The sequence below is a fragment of the Apodemus sylvaticus genome, chromosome 1 (assembly GCF_947179515.1).
Source record: "Apodemus sylvaticus chromosome 1, mApoSyl1.1, whole genome shotgun sequence".
Classification (NCBI taxonomy): domain Eukaryota; kingdom Metazoa; phylum Chordata; class Mammalia; order Rodentia; family Muridae; genus Apodemus; species Apodemus sylvaticus.
The window spans coordinates 2,253,086-2,280,669 of NC_067472.1; the positions used below are offsets into that span (position 1 = coordinate 2,253,086).

The 27,584-nt window shown below is 45.9% G+C and overlaps 1 protein-coding gene across 2 annotated transcripts; it reads right to left on the reverse strand.

The window, feature by feature from the left end:
* Positions 1-720: 720 nt before the first annotated feature.
* Positions 721-26,129, reverse strand: Eno4 (enolase 4). 2 transcript variants are annotated; one of them, XM_052182600.1, is made up of 14 exons: positions 25,871-26,129; positions 23,980-24,108; positions 22,617-22,807; positions 17,023-17,165; positions 14,874-15,043; positions 14,646-14,777; positions 13,200-13,253; positions 11,846-11,902; positions 10,836-11,003; positions 8,216-8,341; positions 6,661-6,856; positions 3,460-3,524; positions 2,839-2,956; positions 721-1,330 (listed from the first exon to the last, which is right to left on the reverse strand). In XM_052182600.1, the coding sequence occupies exons 1-14, from the start codon at positions 26,033-26,035 to the stop codon at positions 1,239-1,241; spliced, it is 1,806 nt and encodes a 601-aa protein (XP_052038560.1). In that variant the 5' UTR covers positions 26,036-26,129; the 3' UTR covers positions 721-1,238. The 2 variants fall into 2 exon arrangements, with proteins under 2 accessions (XP_052038560.1, XP_052038550.1); XM_052182590.1 differs by having other exon boundaries at positions 721-1,366.
* Between the last annotated feature and the right edge of the window lie 1,455 nt (positions 26,130-27,584).

Sequence of the window (27,584 nt, forward strand, 5' to 3'; positions counted from 1 at the left end):
CACTGTTTGTCCTCAAGTGTCTGGAGAGACTGTGGCCACCACAGATGTAACACGTTTTCCCAAGTTTGTAGTGACACTGAGCAGTCATGTCCCCATGCCATGTTCCAACAAAGTCCACTACTGAGCCAATCTCAAGTCACAGCTTTGAGAGGAGGCTGGCTCTCCTGTGCGGGTATGAAGTTTCTTCCCTTTGCCATTCTCTTCAAACAGACTGATCCCCAACTGAAAAAATTCTGCTGCAGGCCAGGCCAGTACAACTTACCCAGTCTTTAGTTACAGATAGCCCTTGTTACAGCTCACCTAACAAGCAGTACGATAAATGTGATAAATGTAAAGGACTTACTTCACTGTTTTCTCTTTGTTTAAATGTTTACTTTAACTCCCTGCTAAAAGCCCAGCACTGGCTCACAGAGGAGGAGCATCTGTCAACTCAACACGGATTTGTATTTGTCGGATTTGTATTTGTCCTTGGTGCTAACCACTTGCTGCTTGTTTCTTGGTGCCGTGGTGTAAGTAGGAGGGCACTCAATGGTTGAAAGAGCATTCATTTACAAGTGTTTTTATTAAGTTAATCCCACTCTCATTCCAAAAGGAACCTAAGGAAAAAATAACACAAGGATGATGAAAACGTCAGAGGGCAGTGAAGTGTTGGAAGCTATGATACAGACATAGGTAGTCAATGTTGGAAGCTAGGATGAAGAATCGATAAAGACACAGGTAATCAAGTGCCGGAAGCTAAGATGGAAGTATCTCTGCAGACAAGGCTTAGTGCATGTCGTTGGCTAGTCAAAGCATATGTGGTTAGCACAGAGGTCCAAGAAAAACGAAATCAATGGATGCCTGTGTGGCACCGGGAGCTACTCAGGGAAACAATCTTTTAGTGCTAGAGGTGCTCTGATTTACTAGAGGGTAAGGCGCATGACTGGGTGTGTACCTTGCATCGAAATACATTAGCCTCTAATGAGGTTAGGTTGTGACCTTCAGAAGGAGACAGTAGAGCTTGTATCCCATGGCAATATGGACATGTGAACTAAATTTAGCTCGTGAACTCCAGGCAAATCCACCAGATATATATTTTACCTGACAGTAAAACTGAAACCATGTACAAGTTGGTAATTATACTCATTTACAGATACAAGTGGAGTTCAGAATGGAGCCACCGTGGAGACCCTTCACACCAGCTAGCCTCCACTTGTGGAGTAACGGTGTCCTGGGGTTGGTGTCCAGCCCCGGAAGGCTCATGTTTTAGCTGAGTCCTCTATGACCTCTGTGGGGAAGATGGAGTCCATGGGCCCAAGAGTTTCCTCAGCCATCGTGGCGGTAGCATCCTCTTGAAAGAAAGAAAAATTGTGTTCTTCACTGAAACCTATTTTTAAAAAAATAAATAAATAAGGTCTACTGTACTGTGCTGATTCTGATGTTGTATACTGCAGGATCTGAAGATCATCAGGCCCGTGCAGAAAGGATCCAGAGCTCTCAGAACAGCCTGGCACTCGCCCTGGTCTGCTTGGGTCTCACCTATGGTTGTGACATTTGGAGGCATCTGCTGTACACTAGCAAAGGCCAGCCCTGCATGTGAATACAAACTACCCACTCTAAGGGAAACTGGGCAGACAGGGACCATCCTAAGAAGAACCAAGTAAAATAAGGACCATACTTTAGTGGCTGACGCTTTGCCAAGCTCTCCTCCTCAAAAGAGGGAGCGGAGCTATTTGTTTTGCTAATTTGGGGGCATTCTTTGAGTTTATCTAACAGCTTTAGAGAAATTCTCACTAATCATTTAATCCATTCCAGGATGCCCCGGGGGCCCTGGGCTAGCACCTAAAAAGGGGGTAGGTCTTTGCTTCTGCATGTGCGCGCGCTCTCTCTCTCCCCCTCCCCCTACTCCTCCCTCCCTCCCCCTCAGGTTCTTTTTGATGTTCTAAAGCTGCTGACTTTCTTGGGCACTGGAAGATAGGAGAAGTCTTTGAAGGCCCTACAAGTCTGCAGGATGAAAGATGAGATGATCTTTAGAACAATATAATGTTGCCTATGGAGGTGCCGGGGACAGACAGGCCACAATATCATACAGTAAAGAATATGACCTAACCTCAGACAGCCTTTATACACCTCAGAAAACATCTTCTAATTACCCCTTTATTTCTTCTGAATCTTAGGGTGTGTTTGAAGATCCCCATTTTTTTTTTAAGATAGGGTTTCTCTGTGTAGCCTTCTTGACACTTTCTTAAATCATAATTTTATCAATCTCTCTTTATCTGTCTGTTATGGCCATCTTTGGGCCGGCCAATGGGTAGAATTAAAAATTAAAGATGAATATTTAGTAAGCATTTCTCCAATAGGGACACAAGAAGCTCCCTGTGCAGATGTACAAAGTTTGGGTCTCATAAGCCATCAGTTCCTTTCTTGAGCGACCTTAGCTCTCTGTGAGACCATGTTAGAATCAACACGCCGCCTACTTATTTGAAGTAAAACAAGTTGTTTCCAGAAGGAACACATCTGACTTTAACTTTCAAGGGCTGTACAGAGAAACCTTAAGTATAATTTGGGCCATAACAAAAGGCAGGCTTGGAGATTCCAATCAATTAATTCTATTGACCACCACCAAGCAGCCTATTCAGCAAGGAGAAGGGTGGTGAGAGTCTTAACCATTCAGGTAAATAGATAATCCATTAAGCCAACAATGGACATTGTGGTGAGTGCTATCCTGCTCTTGTCAGCGTTGATTTATAGTCTTTGGATTGTCCCGCCCTCCTGCCGAGGGACTTCTATTCCCTCCCTTCCAATCTTTGTTCCCTTATTCATGGCTACAGGAAAACAAAGCAGAAAAGCAGCACATACCCCATGCTCCACTCTGGATGAGTTCTTCCTCTATAGCAAGAAGGCGGTTGTATTTGGTCATCCGTTCACCCCGAGAAAGACCCCCCAACTTGATAAACCGGGCACCAAGTCCAACAGCCTGAAGCGGGGGCAGGGAGAAGGGGGAGCAACTTGTTTTAGACAGTAGAGTTTTGGTTTTAAGCAGTCCTTTAGAACTGCTCCGGCGATTCTGTGAGGGGGTTTTCTCTTCTGGAAGTAAAGTGGCCTGCCGGCAGGCTGAGCCCTAACAGTGAACAGATGGAGTGCCTGAGGGTCCATCAGGCACTTTACCAGTCCTGAGAGTGCTCCGATTTCATCGGGGCATGGCCTGGCCTTTTGCAACCCGTTTTAGGAGGAAGATTACAAGTGTGCACCCCCAGTCATTTTATTGTGCCCATCATTTTTCCTAGACTTCAATTTTGCCTCTTTTAAAAAGTTCAAAGATTAGCGCTTTGCAAAAGGGAGCTGTCTGGGAGGAAGCATGTCTATTTCATAAAAGGTTACTCGACTTTCTCCACCAAAGACTGCATTTCCCAGAAATACCAATTCATCACAAAAGCGGTGTTTTGGCAATTCTACAATTGACCATCGTTCTGCACTTACCAAATCAACAAGGCTGTCGTCAGAGGACTCCGAGTCTGTGCTTCCAAAGACAAGGTGCTTCTTACCTGCAAGAGCAGCTCCTGTCAGTCATGTGTAGTTTATAAGTAATTCGCATTGTGGAGGACTCTGATCACAGCTGGAAATGTCCTAGATGTAAGGGTTTCTGGGAATGGATTGACTATCCCACCACCTGGGCATTCCTACCCAAAACATTCATTTTTATTACCCCAGATCTGTTTAGCTCTCTTTCAGTACCTTATATGCTATTTAAAAGTAGAAGTTGGGGCGGTGGGCAAGAAAGATCCTCAGTGAATAAAAGCACTTTCTGCACAGGCATGAGAACCTGAGTTTGAATCTCTGGGGCCCCTTTTAAAGCCGTGTGCTATACCACTAACATTTGTAAGCTCAGTATTTCCACAGGAAGAGGAGACAGGAGAAACCCAGAAAGCTCTCAGAATAGCCAGCCTAGTCTATGCAGTGCAGCTAAGGCTGTCCTCTGACCCACACTCACAAGTGAACAGTCATATAAAAGCACAAAGGCTTGTGTCACTGCCCTTAAAATCCATCAGGTGTGAAATACAGGTTATCACTACTGAAAGGGTGGGGGAGTGTGCTCAAAGCAGATCTCCTTATAAGATCACAACTGTGGCACTCAATCCATTGTGCTTCAAGGGTATGGAGTCCATACCTGGCATTGCAGCTTTCTCAATGTATCCTGGGGAAATGTACTCAAAGGAATGTTTTTCTGGATAACAGAGTTTATAAAGCCGAGGGTTTCAAAAACCCTTGAAACTTGCCAGTCTATAAAGGGCAGAGTTCCACAGTGACAGTGTTTGTGTTTTCCAGGCAAGAACCTGCTGGGTAGCCAGCCTGAGAGAACAGGCCATGCAAGGATGTCTGCAACTGGCACCTCCTAGCCAGTTTTGCTTGGGTGAACAGGCTACCTTCTGGTGCCTGCTCCATCCCCTAGCTACCAGGCTGTCTCTGAGCCCTGCCCCAGGTCTGAGACTGGCCTTCTGTCTAGCTTACAACCCTGATGGGGTGGTCTCTCTGTGCTAGCACTGTGCATACGTGTACATACAAGGGCAGCTATGTCCTCACTGTGCACAGGGGGACAGGGCAGCTATGACATCACTGTGCACAGGTGGACAGGACAGCTATGACATCACTGTACAGAGGTAGACAGGGCAGCTATGACATCACTGTGCACAGGTGGACAGGGTGGCTATGACCTCGCTGTATATAGGGCAGCTATGACCTCACTGTGCACAGGTGGACAGGGTGGCTATGACCTCGCTGTATATAGGTAGACAGGGCAGGTATGACCTCACTGTGCATAAGTGAACATATAGGGCAGCTATGACCTCACTGTGCACAGGGGGACAGGGCAGCTCTGACTTCGCTGGGCACACAGGTGGACAGGGCAGCTATAACCTTGCTGTACATAGGTGGACAGGGCAACTATGAACTTGCTGGGTCTACACTGCATTCAGGATATGGACCTTTAAGCACACTAGTCTTCACAGGCATCACAGTAGAGGTCGCTGTGATGAAAATTCAGAGCAGCACCATTAGGGGACACAGGTCACAGACAGTGTAGACATCGATCGGTGTACACTCATTTAAGTCAAAACTTGGCAAGGCACAGTGCAGGTCTAAACTTTGAAATTGAAGATGAGCAAGTGTGGGCAAGGGGGGTCACCCAGGGAAGGTCTAACCTGGGATCACCAAGGGAAGGTCTAACCTGGGATCACCCAGGGAAGTTCTAACCTGGGATCACCAAGGGAAGGTCTAACCTGGGATCACCCAAGGAACATCTAGCCTCTGCAAGCCTCAGGATCTCATTAGGAAACTGAGAGGGCAATGTGTCTGACTTCTGTTGGGAGTTTTTTCCCTAAGGCTGGAATGGTGGCCTCTGGTACTGCACAGGGCTGCTCCTTCTGGATTCCCCGCTAGGGACCTGCATCCAGATGTTCCCGTGATGCTGCTCAGCTTTGCCATCCTCCTTGCTGCTCCAGGTCTCTGTCCTGATGGAAGAGATGCTTCTCAATGGAACCTTTTTGCCATTTCCGTCACTGTTGAGACTAATTCCCCTCTCACGGTGGTCTAGTTCCCGCCCGCAGACACCCCCAAGCCGAAGTAAAGTGGACTGGGGTGGGATGGTGTCTGAATATAATAGGGATGTTCAAGCTAATTACCAAGTACATTCTTACTTGGGCTGTAACTATGGAGAAGAATGGCTTTTGTTTGTTGGTTGGTTTTGGGGGGTTTTTTTGTTTTGTTTTTCAAGACAGGGTTTCTCTGTGTAGCCCTGGCTGTCCTAGAACTCATTCTGTAGACCAGGCTGGCCTCAAACTCAGAAATCCACCTGCCAAATGCTGGGATTAAAGGCATGTGCCACCACTGCCCTGCCTAGCCTATGTAGAAGAATGGAAGCTCACTATTCCATATAGAATCTCCTACATTTGTGGAGGAAATGAATCTATAATTAAATCAATTGTGTGTTTACATGGGGCATGTATATGTATAGGTGAGCATATATACATGTATATTTGGGAGAATATATCATATAAGAATATGTATGTGTGTATGCATATATATATATATTATATATATATAATTAGTCTGCCATATATATATATATATATATATATATATATATATATATATTCCTTCTGCTTCCTGGCAGAGCTTGGAGCCTCAACCTCTATGAATGTCAAGCTGTTTCCCTGAGTTTAAGGACTACACTGTCTCTGGTGACCTGACAAAGGTACCAGCTGTTTCCCAGGGAAGGATTCAAAGCTTTGGGTATCTCCTGTGGCAGTAAGAGCTGGGTACCCCTTCTGAGTGTCTCTGGTATTCCTCTTTACCTCAAACTACCAGCCTAAATAGACAGGGTGCTAAGATGGCTCTGCCCTCTGGAAGGAAACCAGGCTTTAGTTCCTAGTCGGGGCAGAAAGCCCTGCCTGGTGTGAAGCGGACTGTGGTGGCTATCAGTGAACGGTCTGACCTTGTGGGCCGAGGTAGCCATGGAACATGATGGTGCTGGTCCCTAAGCTGCATTCAGTCCCACACAATGACTGAACTTCCTTTGCTTTCAAGATTTAATCCTCGATTTTCATTAGCTTAGACATACTGTGTGGATCTGGCTCCTTGCATAACTGAGCCATTGCAGGTCTCCCAGATCAGTATTTTACTCACCGCTGATAAGATGGGTTATTTCCACCAAGTCAGACACTGTGGTTTGGTTTGTGTGCTTTAAGATCAGTCCATGGGATTTCGGGGCACTTGTATCTCTGTACTCTAGGAGTTTAGAGATGCTTCTGGAAGCAGCTCCTGCAATTATGTAGCACCTGGAAGCCAGAGCAGCGTAGAGGCTGTCCCACTGCTCAGAGTCCTGGGCAAACATTTAAGAGCTGATCGTTACCATGTCTTAGACACCATCACAAAGCAACAGGAATGACAGGACATAATCAAGTCATACACTTCTTCTGAAACATAAAATATTTTCCTTGACATCTGTGCCCTAAGGATCCCTGTATCACTGTTAGACAAATTAGAAGCTTTGTGCAGAAAAGCTTCAAGTAATTTGATTTGAGTCTAAAGATCATGTGTGAAAAAAATAAAAACAAAATCTAGAAGCATCAATGCTTCACATATTATCCTCACTCTATGTAGTTCTTTAAGTTATCACCATTAAGTTTTGTCCACAGTGCAGTTAAGCTCCAACTGGCTAGAAGATTCTTCTGTTACTTCTATGAAACAAATGAACACCTGAATCAAAAGGCTTAGAAGAGCCTTAACCTTTTCAGTGACAGTGAGACCACTGTATGGCATGAAATGTATAAGCAGGGTGTGTGTGTGTGTGTGTGTGTGTTTGTGCGCATGTGTCTATATGTTTATGTATATATCTCTATGCGCATAGAGTTATCTTGGCCACTGGACCAAATTCAAACCATCCTGTATTTGCTGACTGTGCGGGTGGAAATTATCATATTGACAGAGCTGTCATTACAAGGCCTAGTGAGGCCCTGTGTTCTGCTGTGTTTTCTGAGAGAGAGAAATATTCAAGAGAAGAAGCTGGAACACTCCGAAAGTCCACATTAGCTCTGTCTGGCTTTCCTATTATGTAGAATGTGATTAGTTGTCTCAGATGTGTGTTCGATACGCAGATGGCTCTCAAATGTATAAAATCAAGAACTGCACTTTTGGATGAGGTCTTCCATGGCCTGTAGGTGACCCTTGTTAGATGCATTCATCTGAATGCACTGCAAAGCCTCGGGATCTCAAACCTTCTAAAAATATAGCTGTTACTTTTATGCATATATAGTAAATGGCCTTAGGCTGAGAAATATCTGGCTTCATAAAAGTCCTATTTCCATGAGCACATGAAAATGATATATGATTAACCTATCGAAGCACCGGCTGGCACAGCAGGGATGGCTTCCATCAGTCAGGCTGCTTGTAAATACACAGGTACTCCTGAAGGGCTTGCGAATGGCTCGTTTCATTTCACAGACGGGCAAGCTCTTAGGTAATTGTGTTCCTGCTATTCATTTGCTTAGTAAGTGCCTTTTCATAAATGCCAAAACAAAGTAGCCCAGCCCCAGCCCAAATTACAATACATTCCCAATAACAGAGGTCCAGAAGAATGGGGTTTTTATTCTGCTTTGTTATAAAATGTGGAAGGTGAGAACACTTACTTTATCCCGTGTAAAATATATGTTCCAAGACAGAAAAGGTGGGCCCTGCTTACCTCCTTCCTGAAAGGATCAATTAAGGCGATTATGGAAGGATACTTGTTGATCAGGTCCACGTAGAGCTCCACCATCTCAGCTGCGCTTTTGTAGGTGCCCACCATCACTTCGTACTTCCCTTTACTCTGCAGTGGAAGGAAGGAAGGATGAGGGCGGGGCTCTTCAGGAGCTGCCATCCACACCCTCTCTCGTGCCAACAAATACAAACTAGTTCTTCCAGGGCACGATCTACTCTACGATCTATGGTGCCCTGACTTTCATGCGGTCTGTAACCTAGGGAAGTCAAGTCACTGTTGTCCTCGACGTCCCAGGGAACTCTTCGAACAGATTGTGGATGAATCCTTCTGTGCAACAAACCATGGGGCACAGAGTGGGGGTGGGGAGAAAGGCTTTCTATTTAGGTTGTGCAGGTCCCTGGCTGCCCAGGTAGGTGGACAATATCCACACCCACAAACTGTTGTCACGCAGACCTGCCCACTCCGGAACCCACAGTCTTTCAGTTCAAAGGGATCCAGTCTCCCACTTCCCTTTCTGTAAACATCATAAACTGTGAAATCAGGGCGAAGCTTTTGCATATTAATATCCAACATGAGACTCAAGTGGTCCTGGGAAGGTGTTGCAGGGGAGCCACACACTGCCCTAGAAGGGAAGGCTCGGGTGCAAGCCTATTCATTCTATTTCTGCAAAGACTCTGAGCATTAAGTATGAATATATATATAAAGACATAAAAAAAAAAAAGAAATATGGCTACTCTTCCAGAGGTCCTGAGTTCAATGCCCAGCAACTACTTGGTGGCTCATGACCATCTGTAATAGGATATGATACCCTATTCTGGAATATCCAAAGACAGCTACAGTATACTCATAGACATGAAATAAATAATTCTTTTAAAAAAACAAAAAAAAACAAAAAAACAAGAAAATAAATGGGGTTGAAGTTTAGTCCTGTAAGACGGAGCAGTTTGTGTTCAATTTGTGATAAGGGGTGGCACCAGGGATGCTTAAGTTAGGGAGGGAGGTGGGCTAAAAAGCAAAGGGGGTATGGGGCGGGGACTCTGCTAATGTAGCCCTGCTGTTCCAGCTAATAGATAGACTCTACTGGAACTAAACAGGTTCTTAAAAAGTCTACAGTTAAAGGGATTTCTACCTTTTTCACATTAACAAGCAGTAAGAAGTTTTAGCTTCTATAATGAGAACCTTAAAAATCCTATCTTGTCTAAGAACTATGCTAATGACTTTGAACTAACATTATCGTAAGAATTATCTGATATCAACCTAATATATTTTACTGAATATAAGCAATAAATACCCATTCTGGTTAGCACTAGCAGTCAGTATATTCATAATCCTTGGTATACATTGCTGATGAAAACAGGCAATTATTTTTCTTAATGGTATGCAGGAACCAATCATTACATGAAGAATAGGAAATTATTTTAAACATTCCCTCTGTGTGCTTAGTTTCTTTAGAAGTAAAATAACTTCTAGAAATCAGCCAAAACTTAGGGTTCTTCTATACTGCTCAAATTTTTCTTTGTCATGAAAGTTAGAATCACAGTTAAGTGAGAGCCTATGTGCTGTGTCTCCCGAACCTGACATTAATTACCAAGTTGGCACTAGTGTGCCTCAATATGACTGGCATTTTATGAAACCAAGACTCGGCACAGGTGCATCTGAGAATGGGAAACGTATGTAAAATAGGAAACTGAGGAGATTCCCAAGTATAGCAATGAACTGCTGCTGTCACCTGGGGGTGGGGGGAGGGGGCTGAGGGAAGGGTGTGGGGGAGGAAGTGGGGGAGGAGTGGGGGAGGGATAGGGGTAGCAGGAGCAGTTTGCATTTCCTTTTAAAATGTTTCCCTCTATAGGTGAAATGATTGCCAGGTAGGGTCTAGGCTGGAGACAATAATGTATTTAGTTGTAATAAATCCACATTCCTCATAAACTTAGTAACTTGTGAATGCACTGGGAGGTATAATGCTTGCCTAGCATGTATGAAGCCCTATTGAGACCACTGGGTTTCAATGCCTGACAAATTCAGCATTTCCAATCAAATGATTTACTCACAAGGCACACCAGACTGTGTGTCTTGTATCTCTCAACAGCTTTCATGATTGCACTATAAATCATGCAGTTAAATAGGTTCCTAAAAAGTCCATAATGAAAGGATTTAAACTTTTTTCAATTTTTTAAAAAAAATTTATTATTTTCTATATGTGAGTATACTGTATCTGTCTTCAGACATGCCAGAAGAGGGCACTGGATCTTACTACAGATGGTTGTGAACCACCACCACCACCACATGGTTGCTGGGAACTGAACTCAGGACCTCTGGAAGAGCAGTCAGTGCTCTTAACCTCTGAGCCATTTTTCTGGTCCCAACTTTTTTCACTTTCAAAACCATTTTATGTGTCTGCTTTAATTGCAGAATTTCAATATATAGTCATGATATTTTAGTGTTACTTTAAAATAATTAATAGTGTGTTGTTTAGTTTGGCCTTCTCAATTCCATTTTTGTTTACACATGTATGATGGCAACCATTCAGAAAATATCCAGGTCAATTTTAATTTAAAAACCGTGTCCTGTAAACCAGGTGGCTGTTTACCAGGGGGTGACTTACGTAATCCATCAACTCATGCCCAGCGCAGTTGATGGCGAGATGGAAGTTCATTCCCAGTTCCAACCCCAGGTTTGAACAGATACCCTGGATAAGCAGCAGTGGCTGCTCTATGGTGTCATAGTTGATGGTTAAACAGCCAAGATGAGACACCTTGCCAGTGATCGGTGGCTGCAAAGTCAGAAGAAAATGGCACAAGTTACCTAAGCATGTTAAGGTTCTTAGAAAGCTCTGTGATAGGATGTGGCTCTCCAAAGATCTACCTTTTCCATTTTGGATGGTTTCTACTTCTAAACCCATCCCACACCCACCCCTGGTCTAAGCATGTAATTCCCCTACACCATCTGGCTTTTCTTTCTTTGGTGTGCCTATATACACTCTACCTGACTGGCTCCACCCTTGAACACTGGGCTAACCTGAGTCACAACCACCAGACTATCCCTGTAAATGTCCATAGTTCTCTAACTCTGACAATCCTCCTCTCCAAAACCTATTTTATTATGCTCAGTTTTCCTCTAGGTGAGCATAACTGTGACACTTTTCTAATTTGCGCAATGAGCTAACTTGGGGCGTAAAAGCACACTCTACCTAGCCTGGCACCTGAGTGCCACATGGTGGGGGTCGGGGAGAACCGACTCCTCTGAGCTGTTCTCTGGCCTCTGTGAGCGTGAGCATTGCCTTTTTCTTTCTTCCTCTGTTAATGATACAACAAATATCTAGACCGCCCTATGTAAGTTTGTTATTCATAAAGACGATCTCTCGCCCACCCCACATCTTTCACCTACAGGGTCATATCCAGTCCTGCTGCTCCTAAGGGCTACCTGTGCTCTTAGGATCTCAGCTGATGGTGGCTCTCCAGGAAACCTGCAGTCAGGAAGAGGGAAACTGGGGCCTCTGTATTAGGCTGAGCTCTATTTTAGCACTCTTGGAACCAAGTCTTTCCCGTTGACTTAGACCCAGTCTTGGAAGCACAATACTAAGGAGGAGAAAGGATCCACTCAGCACCTGCTCACCTGAGCTCTTTTGCCTCCATTATGCCCTTTTTTGGTCTCTGGTTTTGGAGGTGGGAGCTATGGGAAGAGAAGATAAAGAAATTATCAATATCTTCAGACATCCCTGTGGCAGGGAGAAGAGTGGTGTGTCCTGTGGCTGGCTATTCTTAGGGGACTGGTCTTTCACACTATGAGTTTTACTCCCATTCATATGTGTACGAAGTTTGGCCAAAAATACATACGTGGCCTAGTATCATCCTAGTAGTGCCCTTCTTAAAGTCCCAAACTATTTCTCAAACTCAAATGCATCTTTAGTTTATCTTCTACTGCCTTCTCACTCACCTACACATTCATACTACCAAAGCATACACAGGTCATATTAGGAGACCCTGGTGTGTACACACACTCCTTTTGGGCAGGCAGAGACCAGATCCTCTCTTGACCACTTGCCATGTAGGATTTGCTTTCACAGGCCCAATATTCTCACAGCAAAATCAAGGTGGATTTGGTCTTTTGCAAGAGCCAAATATCATGAAATACTTTTCGAATTCTAATGGATGATCTTATCAAAGAGCCTGTTGTCTCAGAGAGTGGAATGGGGCTGTTCAATGCCCTCGGAAGACAGATCCACTGCCAGTGAGCACTTGGATCACAGGAAGCTTCAGCTGTCAGCTTGACACAAACCCAGTCACCCAAGAGGAACCCTCAACTGAAAGAACTGCCCAGATTAGACCAAGCCAGTAAGCGCCATCCTCGAGGCTTTGGTGTCAGGTTCCCATTTGAGTTCTTGCCCTGACTCAGTGATGGATTGTTACCTGGAAGTGGAAGTCAGATAAACCCTCTCCTCCAGGTCTGCTTTCCTGGACCTGGTGTCTGTCACAGCAGCAGGAGAGCAGACTAGGACCAACTTGGTTTTCCTGGTGTGATGGTTTATATATGCTCATCCCAGAGAGTGGCACTATTAGAAGGTGTGGGTTTTGTGGAGGAAGTGTGTCACTGTGGGGATAGGCTTGGAGATCTTCCTCCTAGATGCCTGAGGATGCCCAGTCTGTTCCTGGCTTCCTTTGGATAAAGATGTAGAACCCTCAGCTCCTCCCGCACCATGCCTGCCTGGATGCTGTCATGCTTCTGCCTTGATGATAATGGACTGAACCTCTGAACCTGTAAGCCAGCCACAATTAAATGTTGTCATTTAAAAGACTTGCCTTGATCATGGTATCTGTCCACAGCAGTAAAACCCTAACTAAGACACCTGAGAAACCCAAAACAAACAAATATGTTCTCCACAGCGACAATAGCAATACTGATTTAACTCCACACTGAACTGCAAGCTAGATTTGAGTGTCAGCCATCGCCACAGCCTCCCTTTACATACCGTCTCCATTGCTCTGTTAACTTGTTTCTGAATTTCCAGAAGCAACTCGATACTCTGTAAGCAGAACAGCCAGGGTATACAACTGTACAATTTTAAGTTTCAAATATGAAAGCCATACCCTGATGGCCAGTGTTTCCTGGGACTGACTGCTCATGGACTCCCTGTGGAGGACTACCAGTCTACACAATAAGAGAAAAATGTTAATCTTGGGCCCCCTGTTGGGCTAAGTGTGAGTGGCAGGCTGTGCCATGGTATCTTCATTGTGAAAACTGGCTAAATAGTCTATCATAGTCTCTTGGCCAAGCTGGACAGCGTTGGTGCACTGCATGGCACAGTTCACCAAGGAGGCCTGGCTAAGTTAGCTTGAATCCACTATCAGTTAAGGAGTAGAGCACAGTAGGTTGGGGGTGGGAGGTGGGGGGAAGGCAGGAGAGAAGGTTCTGGAAGGCACTTGTCTTTTGCAGGGGACATGGGTTCAGTTCGCAGCATCCACATGGCAGCTAACAAATGCCTATAATTCTTGTTCCAGAGAATCCAACACCCTCTTCTGGCCTCCTCAGGCATTCTAAACACAGGGTGCACAGGTATTCACGCAGGGAAAACAGCCATATGAGTAAAATGGAAATAAATTAATCTTTGAAAGGAGGAGGAGGAGGCATGAGAGGAGGGTGAGGGCTGCACAGGGGGAGTATGATGAGGACGACAGGCAGAGCATTCTGGGGCCCCTCTCCGCACAGCAGATAGTGACTTAGGATGCTGCCCGATCCTGACTATGTGCAGTCTGACAGAATCTGACAGCTGGTGTGTCATATACAAACTCTAGTCACCTGAAATTTGTAAAGTGTGAGGTAATAATTTTGTTTAAAAAGAGCTCTTCACAGAGAAAGCAAGCAAAGCTTTTTATCGAACTTATCTCCACTAACTTGGGAAAGTTTTAGTCTTTGCAGGAGGCAGTGGAGAGAGCCTCCTCTGCTTTTTCTGAAAGCATTCACCACAGGGTGAACCTTATGCAGTTATTTCTAACGCAGGCCAACGTAAGACAGCACCACCCCTGAGAATTGAAGCTTTGACACAAGACTTCACTTCACACATGGGCACTGACAGCCCCATGGGTGCTGGGCTGCCTGCTGGCCTGGAGTTCTTCCTAACACAGCAGGTGGTTGGAAAGCAGGTTTCCCCTTGCCATAGCCCAGAAGTGAGCGAAGGTCCTCCTTGTGGTACCTCAGATGCTGGCTTTCCCACACAAGCAAGACCTTGCTCCTGGGAATCACAAATGTGAACTGAGGCTGTCTGAAGCAGACCTCTAAGAGGGAATGTTTACTTTTGGTTGTGTCCCTGCTTTCTTCCTAAAATACCATTGAATTCACTTTACCTTGATCTACACTAAAATCTGTCACTGATGCAGGTGGTGGTGGGGGAAGGGGAACAAATAGGAAAATCAGGTACTTGTTTGGTTGTTAATCCAGGACTGGGAATACAAATCACTTCTTTCATTAAATTTAGTTTCCCAGGTGATGACTTCCCACAGCTCAGTACAGATCCCATCAGCAAAGGCATAGTGAACGTGGGCGGCTGCTCCTGAAATGCAGGGGAAGTGAGGGCACGTGAGAACGGCAGCTCCTGGTACCGCCACGTTCCTGCCTCCATGCTATGAAGGGCTGTAACATTACTAACCTGATCATGCTTCAGTAACGCAAGGGTTAAGTACAGAGATGTGCTGGCCAAGGTAGCACTGGCTTTGGCTACTGCCAGTGACACAGCTCCTATGGCCATGCTGCCATGGAGAACTGGTTCAGGGGGCTCTGGGGGTAGAATTGGTTTCTCCAAAAGAGTGTCCCTCCGTCCTGGAGAGGAGAGCAGAGAGAAAGGATTCTTTTTCTAGAAATCTCACTGGAATAAAACCAGAGTTTATTGCTGTACTCACAGGTGACCCAGCACAGAGGAAAGGGTGAAGGCCAAGGCTGGGCTTTCTTAGCTCCCGGGGATTTTCAGATTTGCTGCCTTGGCAGCATTCCGTCATCCTCAGCCCATGGATTCTGCCTAATGATTTTTAGGCCCGTCACCATAAACTTGGTCCACTATCATGTACTGCTACTCCCACACTTGCTTGTGAGTAAACTTGGGTTTGTGTGGTTGAGAGACCACAACATATTGGTTGCCTAACATATTACAGGAAGTAGAAGCAAACTCGATGTAGAGTCTGAACTCCAAACCCTGCCCTTCTGCATGTCCCCAAGGTCCCTATGTACCTAACACTGGGGACCTTGCCATGTGCTTGCCTAACTTGCTGCCTTTCTCTCTAAACGCAGTGAGAGCCGTGGTCTCTTCTGTGTTTGCCTATCATCTCTATTCAAGCCCCGAGCCCAACAGTTTACCTGGAATCCTCTGCTATCATCACTCTGCCGGTTCTTAGGCAGCCGTCTGTCTAAGAACAGAGTCCCTCCTAAATCTCCAGTCTCTTGTCCTCCCCACAGCTACCCCAGGTCCTGAGTGGAGATAAGATGCATCCAGCCCATGGTTAGTACTGAGCAAATCCCTTGCCTCCACTGTAGTTTCTCTTTCTCAAGCTCTCAGTTTTGTGAGTCTAAGGCAACTGCCAAATGAAGGGCCACTGTGGGCCCCACGTACAGCTCAATATCGTCTGCCATAGCGTACTCTGACTCTTCGGTCAGTTGTGTTCCCCTCTCTGAGCAGCAGAAGCAGAAACAATGAGGTAAAGGATCTCCTTTCCATCACTGGGGTGCCTTCCTGGCCTAGAGCTGTCTCAGTTAATGAAACCCACTTTCTAACTGGGTGTTCACCTGTACCTGGGGTCATGTTAGCTCTGATTCAACTGATATAAAAATGCCCATGATTCCAGGGGCAGGCCTAGTGCTAGCAGACTGGAGGGGCTGCCATTAGCTCTCTGTTGGGAGCATGGAAAAGAGGTCAGATTGAAGTAGTTTCATAAGCTAGTTGATACGTGATCAAGACAGAAACACTGTATCTTGCAGGTTAAGGTTTCTGTCTGCATTTAAGACAGTCAATTTCCTGTTTGTCTTATGCAGGTTAAGGTTTCTGTATTTAAAAATAAATAAATAACTTCCTGTTTGTCCTGTGCTAATTCCTTGCAAGTTAAGGGTTCTATTTATAACTAAGAATAAGTTCCTGTTTCTTAGGTCAGATGTGAACTGCTTGGGACCCCATTCATATGATGTAATCCTTACCACTGTCCCTTCTCTTTCCTTGTATCTTCCTAACAAAGTATAGCAGTCAGCTCTCTAACCCTTGTGAACACCTTATCTCTCCCATAAAAGGGACATCAAGAGGTCAGGAGGGGGCTGATCTCTCAAATCCCAATTTAAGGTGCGAGAGCCAGCTGGCCAGTCCTGGGTGCACCCCAAAATACAGCTTGCTTTAAGTGGGCGATGGTGAGTTTGGTCTTTCTTCCTCATATTCTCAAGATTCTTGGGTTTAACAGATGTGCAAAGACCGTGTGCCTCCTTCATGCAGCCCCTTTATTGTGGGAAGGCTTTTTTTGGTTGCTTCATGGAAACTTTCAAGGAGGTACAAATTCTGCCCTCCACGGTGCCACCTCCTTTCTACCCCTCCCCCACCGTCACTGTTTAGGGGACTTTATTCAGCAAGCACTCATCTATGAATAAGAGCACAATCATTCTGTTCCTCAAATAAAAATGGAGGTAGGGTGGGATAGAGCCTTGTCACCCTGTGCCTCAGCCCAGCTCAGCCGCGGGGAGGTGAATGGGACCGGGCTGGCACTGCCCACCCCCCTCTTCCTCACACTGCTAAAACCAAAGGTGTCAGAAGATGATAAGCCACTCACCTGCCTTCTGCCCTTTCTTTTTGGAGGGCGCTGGGGGAGGTGGTGGTGGGATTACTGGTGGAGGTGCTGGAACTGACTCCTCCTGGCTCCTTTCCAGTTCTTTTCTCTCTTTATCTTCTTGTACTTTATGCTCAAAGAAGATTCTGAATGGCAAGAAATATAAGTCTTTACAATGTGATGTCATGTTTTACTGCTGACCCTGGTAATGCTACAATAATATGATTTTTTTTACGCTAATGAGGAGCAAATTAGCTTTAATTCCCAAGGTTAATAAAATTAATGATGGTGTCAAAGCCATTTTTCTTTTTCAAGAATCAAAATTCATTTTACCTGGAAAGCAATGCTCTCTAGGTGTTCATCACTGAAATCATTTGAGCTCTTTTAATACTCTCAAGATAAAAGTCGAAGACATAATTTGATTAAGGATGACTGGATTTTTCTTTTTATATAAATGACATTCAGAAGCCAAACCATTCAAGAATTCTTAGTGAAGATAGTATTATAAAGATGCATTTCCCTTTCCTCCCTTTCTCTCTCTCTCTCTGTGTGTGTGGTGTGTGTGTGTGTGTGTGTGTGTGTGTGTGTTTGAAGGCCAGAGGTGTCCAAATTCTCCAAGAGCCAGATTTGTTACATTAGAATAGTCTTTCCTGGAGTGTTCAGGTAGGTGGGTTCTGAAATTGAGGTATCTCAGGAACATGGATGGTTGAGGAGGCTCTCGACAGACGATGAGAGGGTTGGTCTGGAACAGGTTCTGGGGGTGGAGTGAAAAGGCTGAAGGCACTTGGCTTTGGTTCCCAGAAGGGAACTTGAGTGGTCAAGGGGACAAGTGGTCAGTAGTGGAGGGAGGGGAAGCACTGGCAACCAGGGCAGAGAGAGGCTTTAAAGAGAGGCACAAGGAAAGCGCTGGGAGGCACTGAAGGGGGGAGGGATCAGGGAAGTTGAAGACAGTTTGTTGGATGACCTTGACCCAAGGGAGGGTCTGGCCTTGAGAGAGAGGGGGAGAGGGAGAGAAAGAGGGAGAGGGAGAGAGACAGATAGACAGACAGACAGACAGACACAGACACAGCAGGTGGCTTGGGTTTAGTTATGTCTTATAATTGGGAGTGTAGGATTTGTTCAGTGTTTGATGTGAGAATGTTTGCACAGTTAATGACTTTAGGGAAGTCCATTGGTGGTAGATTTTCAGCAATCATTTGAGGCAAAGGAAAAGTAGGATTGTGAGAAGAGAGATGAGATGTACATGAGACTGGGTGGTCAGGAGGGAGCAGGGACCGGAAGGTGAGGGTGAATCCTGACAATGGGGGATCATTCGGATGTGGCCACCTGACAGGAAGGAGCTATCATCCACATACAAAGTTGCTAGAGAACCCTCTTGTGCATGAGAAGGATCAGGTCTGAGGGCTTTGAGGGGTTTTTGACAGGAGTGATAGGGTCTGGGGAACCTTGAGGCAGAGATAAGTGGGGATGGGTTGAAGGGAGCACAGGTAAGAAATTGAGTGGTGAGTTTTTGATGAGAGAAGTTTGGAGGGATGGAATCCGAGATGAAGGAAGAGATTGGAATCCTATTGAAGTTAGGACTTGAGGGAGGTATTGGTGGGCATAGCTGGTGAGGGGAGTGTCGAAAGATGTGAGAGGATCCCAGTTTGTCATCTAGACTTAGAGATGAGCAGAGAGGCTTTGGGGAGAGTGGGTAGACGGGGAGGCTACGGCTGGTACTGTCGAAGAGTTTTGGAGAGGCCTGCGACAGTGAGAAGGTAGGTTCTGGGAAGTATTTATGTTTTTTGGAAGTGTATGGATGGAAAGGTTTGCATAGGTAAGGGAGACAGAGGATTGGAGTGGAGAGGAGAGCATTTTACGTTTCAGAAACTGCATGGGAGAAGAGAAGGTGTAGATAGATGCGGCTTGGTATGGCGAATGCGCCAGGAGTGAGTATATAGGAATTTGCCATGGGATAAGGAGCAGAGAGAGGTGCTTTAAAGTGGGGTGCTCATGGATTGGGCAGAGAGAGGATTTAAGATGGGTAATTTGGGGTGAAGAGTGTTGAGCTTTGGGAAGTGAGATCTGGTAACTTCTGAAACTCTGGAAATGGAAGAGCAAGGCTGTGTTAGATTGGTTATCCTGGACGGCAGGGCTGCAAAGGAGGAGGTTAGCTATATACTGAAGCAGGTGGGGGTAGATGGGGAGAAGGCACACCAGGTCTGTAGCAAGTGCCTGGCCAAAAAGCAGAGGACTGTCCCTGAATCCCCAGAGGAGGACAGTCCAGGTCAGTTGTCCTGAGTATCAGGATCCATCTACGCAAAGGCGAAAAGGTCTTGGAAGTGGACATCCAGGAGGACTGAGAAGAAAATGCCTTCAGGATTTAGGACTGGAAGAAGTGTTGTCAGGGACAGTACAGAGGAGAGCACAAGGGTTAGAGACTTCTAGGTTTATGGGACAGCAGCAGCATTAATGGAACGAAGGTCCTGGACCAGATGGAAAGTTCTGTTAGGGGTTTTGACTGTTAATATGGGGGTGTTGTAGGGTGAGGAGGGGGGGCGTAGAGATGGGGGGTTTGAGGCCCGGGCCGAGGCTGGTTAAGGGTGGGTGATATCAGGCTTATACACGCAGGCAGAAGAGTCTTGGAAGATGACAGAGAAGAGTTTATGATGTACCACACGGGAAGGAGAGTCAGTGTCCCTCGAAGAGGTGATCCGCTGGAACATAGCTCGTAAAGAGCTGTAGGAGACTGAGCCCTACACTCAGCTAAGGTGTCAACCACGGAGCAGAGTGCTGACACACTCTTCGTGTAAGAACTTAAAAATGCTGCATCCCACAAACGTTCTCATCCTCTCCCTCCTCCCTCCCTCCCTCCCTCTCTCTCTCCCTCCCTCCTTCCCTCTCTCTGCCCCTTCTGTCTTTCTTCCTCCCCACCCTCCCTCTTTTTCCTCCCTCTGTCTTCCTCCCTCTCCTCTCTCCTTTGTCTCCCCCTCCCTCCATCTCCATTGACCTCCCCTTCTATGAAGGAAAAAGAGGTCAAGATCAAGAAAAAGAAAGATCTAGAAACAGAAGAACATGAATCAGTCCAGATAGGGTTTGGGGGTTGGGGGTAGGATGGGGAAGGGGGGAAACTCCAGGAGAAGGAAGAATGCAATGAAGTAGAAACTGTGGCCAAAAACCCAAAAGTAAGAGTGGCTGCACTTAAACTCAAGAAGCCCAAAATAAATAAATAAATAAATAAATAAATAAATAAATAAAAACAAATAGCTTTTCATGGGTTCCCACCCCAAGGTCATCATCCAACTCTGAAGCAAAAAAGAAAGAAAGAAAAAAAACCATCATGACATGACATTGCTCATGGCTGAGAAATAAAACTGAAGGGGCTGCCCTTGCCCTGTGCCTGGGCAGAGGTGTTAAAGCCCAGCTGCAGAAGGGAAGGTAATTCTAACTTGCCGCCGAGTGTGGCATTGAATAACACCCACTCAGCCCTACTTGGTTCTCTGATTTTAGAAGTTAAAAAAAAACAACAACAAAAAAAAAAACAAAAAAAAAAACAAAAAGAACCCTAATCTAGGGCTAAAGGTCTAAGACTTGGTTGCAGTCCGAGGGCAGAAGGAAAGCAGCCAGCCACCGTGACCTAGGGCAGAGGAAGGTCTGAGGAGCTCAAAGTGGCCTCTGAACAGAGGGAAAGGACTGCTCTCTAGATGTGTAACCTGATCTTTATCCTGAGAAAGTTCTCTGATGAGCCCAGGAGGTTCTGTGCAAGGAGACCGGGGGGCCCTGCATGACCTTACACAGGAAGAGTGTCTTTCAGGACGGAACCAGACTTCAGGGACCCCTGGCTGCTTAAACTGTCCGTCTCCCCGGCTCTGCAGTCTACAGCCCAGGTTCTCAACCTGTGGGTCATGATTCCCCACAGGGTCATAGAAACGACTGCTGGGGGTTGCAAACTACCTGATGAAAGTAAAAAGGTTCCTGAACGTGTCTTGAGTGAAGATAAGTTCCGAATCAAACAGGTAATGAATTTTTGTTACACTGTATGTGACTTTGGGTCTGAACACTCACGTGCACCTTGCGATGGCACACAACTGTCCTGCTACACACCAGTGAACACAGCCTGAAACACCTCAGATTTTACACTACTGTACATTATGCACTATAGTATCTTATTTTATGTGCATGCTTCTTGATCTTGCTGAATTGTCATGGTTTAATTCTGCAAAACATAAACTATCTTCCCCGTCAGGTAAATATTGAATTAGTGTGTCTTTGGGTTGCACTGTTAGAACGTTTGAGTTTCACGAAACATTGTCAAATGTTGTCACTCTGTCAAGACACGGTTCAGCAGTTAAGAGGAAAAAGCAGCTCTTGTAGAGAACCCTAGGGGGTCTCATGACCCTTTCACAGAGATCACCCAAGGCCAGCAGGAAACACAGAGACAACTCACAAAAGTAACAAAATTAAAGTTATGGATTGGCAATGAAAATGATTTTATGTTGGGGGTCACAGCCTTAGGAAGGTTGAAAACAGTGGCTCATGGCCACCTATAGCTCCAATTCCAGGAGACCCAATGCCCTTTTCTGGTTCCTCTGGGTACAAGGAATGCCTGTGAGACACAGACACTCAAACATGTGAATGAAAATAAATATGATTTTCAAATTCAAAAATGTTGTTAAATGAACTTTAGCTTGGGATTAGGACAGAATCTCTAACAACTTCTGATATGCCTATAAACATAATTCAGCTGTTTGAACTGTGTATTCAGTGTTTCATGCAAAGCAGTATTCTCAGCTTTGACTATTATAAAATCAAATATTGATCAACTCTGGGGCAAACAAAATGGCTGGGCAGGCAAAAACACATGTCTCCCAACCTGGCAACCTGAGTTTGACTCCGGGAACTCAGCGTGGTGGAAGGAGAGCTCACTCCATCAGGTTGTCTTCTGACCTCCACAAGCATGCACACAGACACACACACACATATTCACCCAGGCACACAAAATGTATAAATAGGTAAAAATATTGATCAACTCCAAAAAAAGCTGAAGGTACTCTATGTCTTTTGATATCAACTATCCAACCAAGATTTAATTCTAAATGTAAAAAAAAAAAAAAAAAAAAAAAAAATCTCATTAGGATACAAACTTGCTTTAGTCTTTAATGAATGGTAAAATTATATACCAAAGAATCATCGTTATTAGTAAATGATTTGTATACAAATTTTACTTATCTATGCATAGAAACCTCTTGGGGAGGCATGCAAGCAGGAAGAACCCAAGGTCGGTGTCCAGCACCCATGGAGAAGACCAGGCATGGTGAGGAATCATGGCACTGGGCAGGCAGAGACAGAGGGACTCACTGGCCAGCCTGGCCAGCTGAAGTGGTGAGTTCCAGGTTGAAGTAGGATCCCTTGTCTCAAAATACAAGGTGGAGAGTGGCCAAGGAAGACAGCTGGTGTTGAACTCTGACCTTTTACAAGCTTTTACACATTCTCGGGTAAATTGGAGCAGTGAGTGGTCTAAGAAACGCTGCTCCACAGGGCCATTTTATTGACAGAGGAACATGAGAACAAAGAGGTGTTTATAGCCAGCCATTACTGTTTAGAATTGGAAGCTGTACCTGAGCCTGTGGTCCGCCTCTGCCTGGTTGGAGGGGACCAGACCCCACAGCTCCTCTGTGATGTACTGATTGATCCACTGCACAGCTGTGCTCACTGCCTGGTCCCTTTCTGCCTCCTCTGCGTCCAACACCTCTGGCAAAGCATTCTCCACGACTTCAAAGTGAGTAGGTATGGCCACGGAGCAGATGTACTGACAAGGACACAAACGTGCTCTGTGTTTTCTCGGCCTCTCCCAGAAAATGGGAGATTGAATTAATCTAGCGCTTAACGTTAAGAGTATTTTATCATCGACTTCAAGGGGGAAACATTTTTTTTACCCTAATGCATACCTGTGGAAACACTGAAGAAACCTGACTTCATGAAACATTTCAAATCATCCTCTTGTTAAAATACGGGTGTAAAATTCCCATGTCAAGCTTCCCCTGGCACTACTTCTCTAAGAAACAGCTACAGATTTAATCATGATTTTCTCCCCTCAGAAGCTGTGACAATTTTATTTGTGAAAAGTAGGTAACAACGTGAATTAAACTGTTGTTTTTAATTTTTAAATTTCTTCTGTTTTCCTGAGAGTATCATGTAGCCCAGGCTGGCCTAATCTCACTATGATTAACAAAAGGTTTCCTGAGATAGAGTATCATGTAGCCCAGGCTGGCCTTAAACTCACTATGATTAACAGAAATTTTCCTGAAATAGAGTATCATGTAGTCCAAGCTGACCTTAAACTCATTATGAATACAGAGGATAGCTTGACTACTGATCCTCTTGGCCTCCACCTACAGAGTGCTGTAGTTACAGGAGGATACAACTACTCCCAGCTGTTAAAATGATCTAAATAGGGGGCTGGAGAGATGGCTCAGTGATTAACAGCCCTGACTGCTCTTCAAGAGGTCCTGAGTTCAATTCCCAGCAACCACATGGTGGCTCACAACCATCCATACTGGGATTTGATGCCCACTTTTGGTGTATTTGAAGGCAGCTACGGTACACTCATACACATAAAATAAATAAACAAATCTTTTTAAAAAGTATCTAAATAAATGGTTTAAATTGTTCCTCTTCATATTCCAAACATATAAAACCAAATGTAGATGTATAGAATCCATTGCATCATAACGTCAGAATATTTTTGTCTCATTCCCTTCTCCCTAAGATTATTTTCAGGCCAGCACTCAGGAACATAGAGCACACTGCATTACTGATTGTTCGATTCAAGCTTTTATGAATAAATACGTATATTTATATATATACACAACACAATTATTGAGTTTTTAAACATTAACTTTCTGTAACTTAGACAATTCTTGCTAATTAGTACAGAGATGGGCAGGACACACTAAAGAACAAATTTTAACTGCCTCGTACCTTGGGGAAATTTTGAATGGTGCAGGAGATCTCCACCTGTAGAGTAGGAAGTCCTAGTCCATCCAGTATGGCTTTCCCCACTATTTTACATATGGAGGGAGGCTTCGCAAGTTTAGAAAAGTAGTTTGCCTTCAACACATACACAAAAGCAAAAATCAGAAAACCACATGGAATTTATCTACAAGACCAGACACATTGATTTTCCTACAAAATGTCTCCACAAGTGTCCTTCCTGGATCTGGGTTAGCCCCATAGCTCTGCTGGGGCAGCTTGTGTCAGCATGAACTCAGAGGCAGGTCTTAGCCCACAGACTTGGTGTCTCTCTCTAGCAAGCCTTTCTATGGCAAGCCGACTAAGTCCCCATCCTTCTCCACAAGTTGTGCAAGTCACTGGACTTTATACTATGGCATATTGAAAATTTAAAAATCTAAAGGGGATGATTTTTATCCCCGCCCACTCCCAGGCAGGCATCTGGCTTTTCAACAGTGAAGACCGGTGTTCCCCTCACCTACCACCAGCTGATGCACAGTGCCACCTAACTCAAACAGGCCTCTTGGGAATCTTAGTAACTGCAGTTTCCTATAAGCGGCAGTGCAGAAGTCACTTGGAAAGGATCCAGAGTTGGCATCTGAGGGCTTGGCCCACTATGAGCACTGCCACCCCCAGGCAGGTTGACTCGGGTTGTCCAAGAAAGCAGGCTGAGCAAGCCATGGGGATCAAACCAGTAAGCACTCCCCCAGCCCCCCCCCCCATCCTCTGCTGCATTTCCTACCCAGGCTTCCCTCAGTGATGGACTGTGGCATGAAAATGTAAGGCAAATAAACACGTTCCTAAGTCGCTTTTGGTCAGAATGTTGTAGCAAAGAATAGAAAGCAAACCGGGCCGCCCCCAACTAAGGTATGGAAGTTTCCAAACAGCTGTACGAACCAGTGCCAGGCTGCCTAACAGACTAGAAAGAGACACCAAGTACCTGTGAGACAGGGTGAAGTGTCTTTTAAAAATTGGGACTAAACAACGGGTTAACCAGTCCTTCAGCAAGAGACAGAGGGATTGAAATCCTTAGCAGGCCAGGCCTTCACTCACCCATTCCACGAATAGTTTGTAAGCAAGCGTCCCTAAGTCTCATTGTAGGGGTAGGGGTCAGGGTGGGGGATCAGTTAAATCCCTGAGGGCAAGTTCTTTATTTAGAAAAGGGGGGCATTTTTGTTGATTTGTTTTAATCTTGCAGAGTTTCTAGAGTCAGAGACAACGAGTGGTACCCCAAGTCCTTTTCAAGCCAAATCTGATGCACTGGGATCCCCTCCTCAGCAGCAGACCATCAGGTAACTCAAAGGATTACTGTAGGGCAGTCCTAGGAGAACTCAAGGACACTCAGTCAACCAAGAGGGAAGGGCCTCCGAGTGAATCTGCATTTAGGCAGTCACTGGCTCTAGAAGTTGGGTACCTTAGCTAATGCAGAGTACGTGAGGCTTGCACACCCAGGTGCTTAGACTTGGAATGTTTTTGAGACATCTGGGGCAGTGGAAGCCAGTGGAATGGGGCCCTGCATTCCTTCCATGATCCAGCTTGTGTCCCCGCCTGAGGTCCAGCCTGGGTCCCTGCCCGCAGGCAAGGTGAGTTCCGCGTCAGGTCTGTGGTTTAGAAACCAACGGCAGGCGGGCTCCTTGGATAGTAAAGAAGCTCGCCAGGCTCGGGGCAGACCCGAGCTACAGACCCATGATGGGTTCTCTTGTCAACTCTCCGCATCCTCCCCGCGCAGCTCGCTCGCCCAGGGCGCCCCCTACCCCTCTGCCCAGCAGCGCGCAGGCGCGACTCCGTGGCGCAGGCGCAGACAAGGTGCGCTGCCGCAGCGTGGGCCGGAGGGAGGAGGGAGCTCGCCGCGGGTCCCTACCAGGTGCCCGTAGACGTCTGCAGGCTGGAGGTAGAAGGTGGAGTTGAGCAGCTCTTCCAGCTTGCGCGGGACGTCGTTCTCCTGGTAGTACGCCATCGCCTGCTGCTTCAGCTTCTGCAGGTCCCTAGTGATCCCGCCTCTGCGGCCGCCGCCTTCTTCCCCCATGGTAGGAGACTTAGGGCTACAGCTGGGTTTCGCCTGGGGGCCCGCCAGCGTCCTTTTGTCGCTAGGCAACGCAGCGAGATCACGACCCCCTAGATCTCGCGAGGCTTCTTGCCCTAAGTGGAAGGAACCTCAGCTTTCCATTCGGGACCCCTTATCGCCCTGACCGCACTTGGTCTTTCCTCTGTGCTTCATTCCCAGTGCTCTCTCGTCCCTATTTATCTCTGTTCCTCGGACAGTTTTGCAGACAGGGAGACATTTAACGATTGTTTCAGTTCATTTTGCAGAAGCTGGGGAGCGGTACCCACCACTTCAACTCTTGCAGTTAAGAGGGAGAGGGATGCAAGAGCCCCGGGGTGCCCTTCCTGAACTTGGAGGTCCTGGGCATACATCCCTTCCAACCCACGCACTGTGCTTGCTGCACACCTCGTGATGCTCTCTCTCAGAAAGCTCCCTTTGGGGGAGATTACTGAGGGTGAAACCCGGTGTAGGCAGCAAGACTGATGATGCTTTGGAGAGACCTAGGGCAGGGTGGAGGCTATGCAAACACAACATGTGAGAAGGTCCATGGGTCATGATCTATGCAGAGGGCTGGCTGTTTACTGTGACAGTCAGGTACCAGACGCAATGATAGAACTTAATCCTGTGCTCTAGATACTTGGATGGTGCAGGAGTGGATCGAGATGGACAGTGTGTTCTCGTTTTACTGTTGCCTGTTTTATGTTCCCCATAGAAAGCAGGTTGCTTAAAAGACTTGTGCCTCCATTGCTCATCTGGAAAACGTAATCTTACCTGCTCTGTCCGCTGGACAATCACTTAAAATAACCCCGTGAGTGAAGAGGCATTTGGGAACAGTTGTTTTCCATAGATGGACGTAGGTGAATAAAATACCTGATTCTGTAAGTATGGTTATATAACCGAGACCCACTCCTCCTGGCTCTGGACTCCTCAGGAGGATTTTTTTTTTCCTCCTGCATCTCTTTGAGGATGATCTCCTTTTTGTGGTGTGATGGGTCATCATGTACCTGCTTTCCCCTACTGGCTGACGGCAAGTCCTTTGATGGTGGAAGCAGAGACTTAGTCATCCATCTTCTTGTCCATCTTGCAGAGCTGAGCGCTCGCAGCTTGGTTTTTAGTGAACCTTTGTTTAGAATGAGCCCACAATGTTGCCATTGCTTTCATTCCAGCCTGTGTCCTTCCTCATACCCACCCACCTCCAGTGGAAGGCACCTCCTTCGCTCATCCTGTGTAGGTTGAGTCCTGCGCCTTAAGGAGAGCTGTGCTTCACATTCTCGCCCCCAGCAGCCTGTTCTTTCTTCTGATCTCCTTGCCCACTTGAGACCTGGACCACAGGCGTGAGCCCTCATCCCTTAGGGCTAACCCATTCAACTTTCTTCTTTCCATTTTTCTGTGCACAGCTTGGATCTCTGGGCCTACCACTGAACTATATCTCCAGACCTCGTTTAATTTGCTTTTCCTTCTTTTTGTGTTTTATTTTGTGACTTGGTTTTATGTATCTTAGGATGGCCTCAGGCTGGCTGTGTAGTGGAAC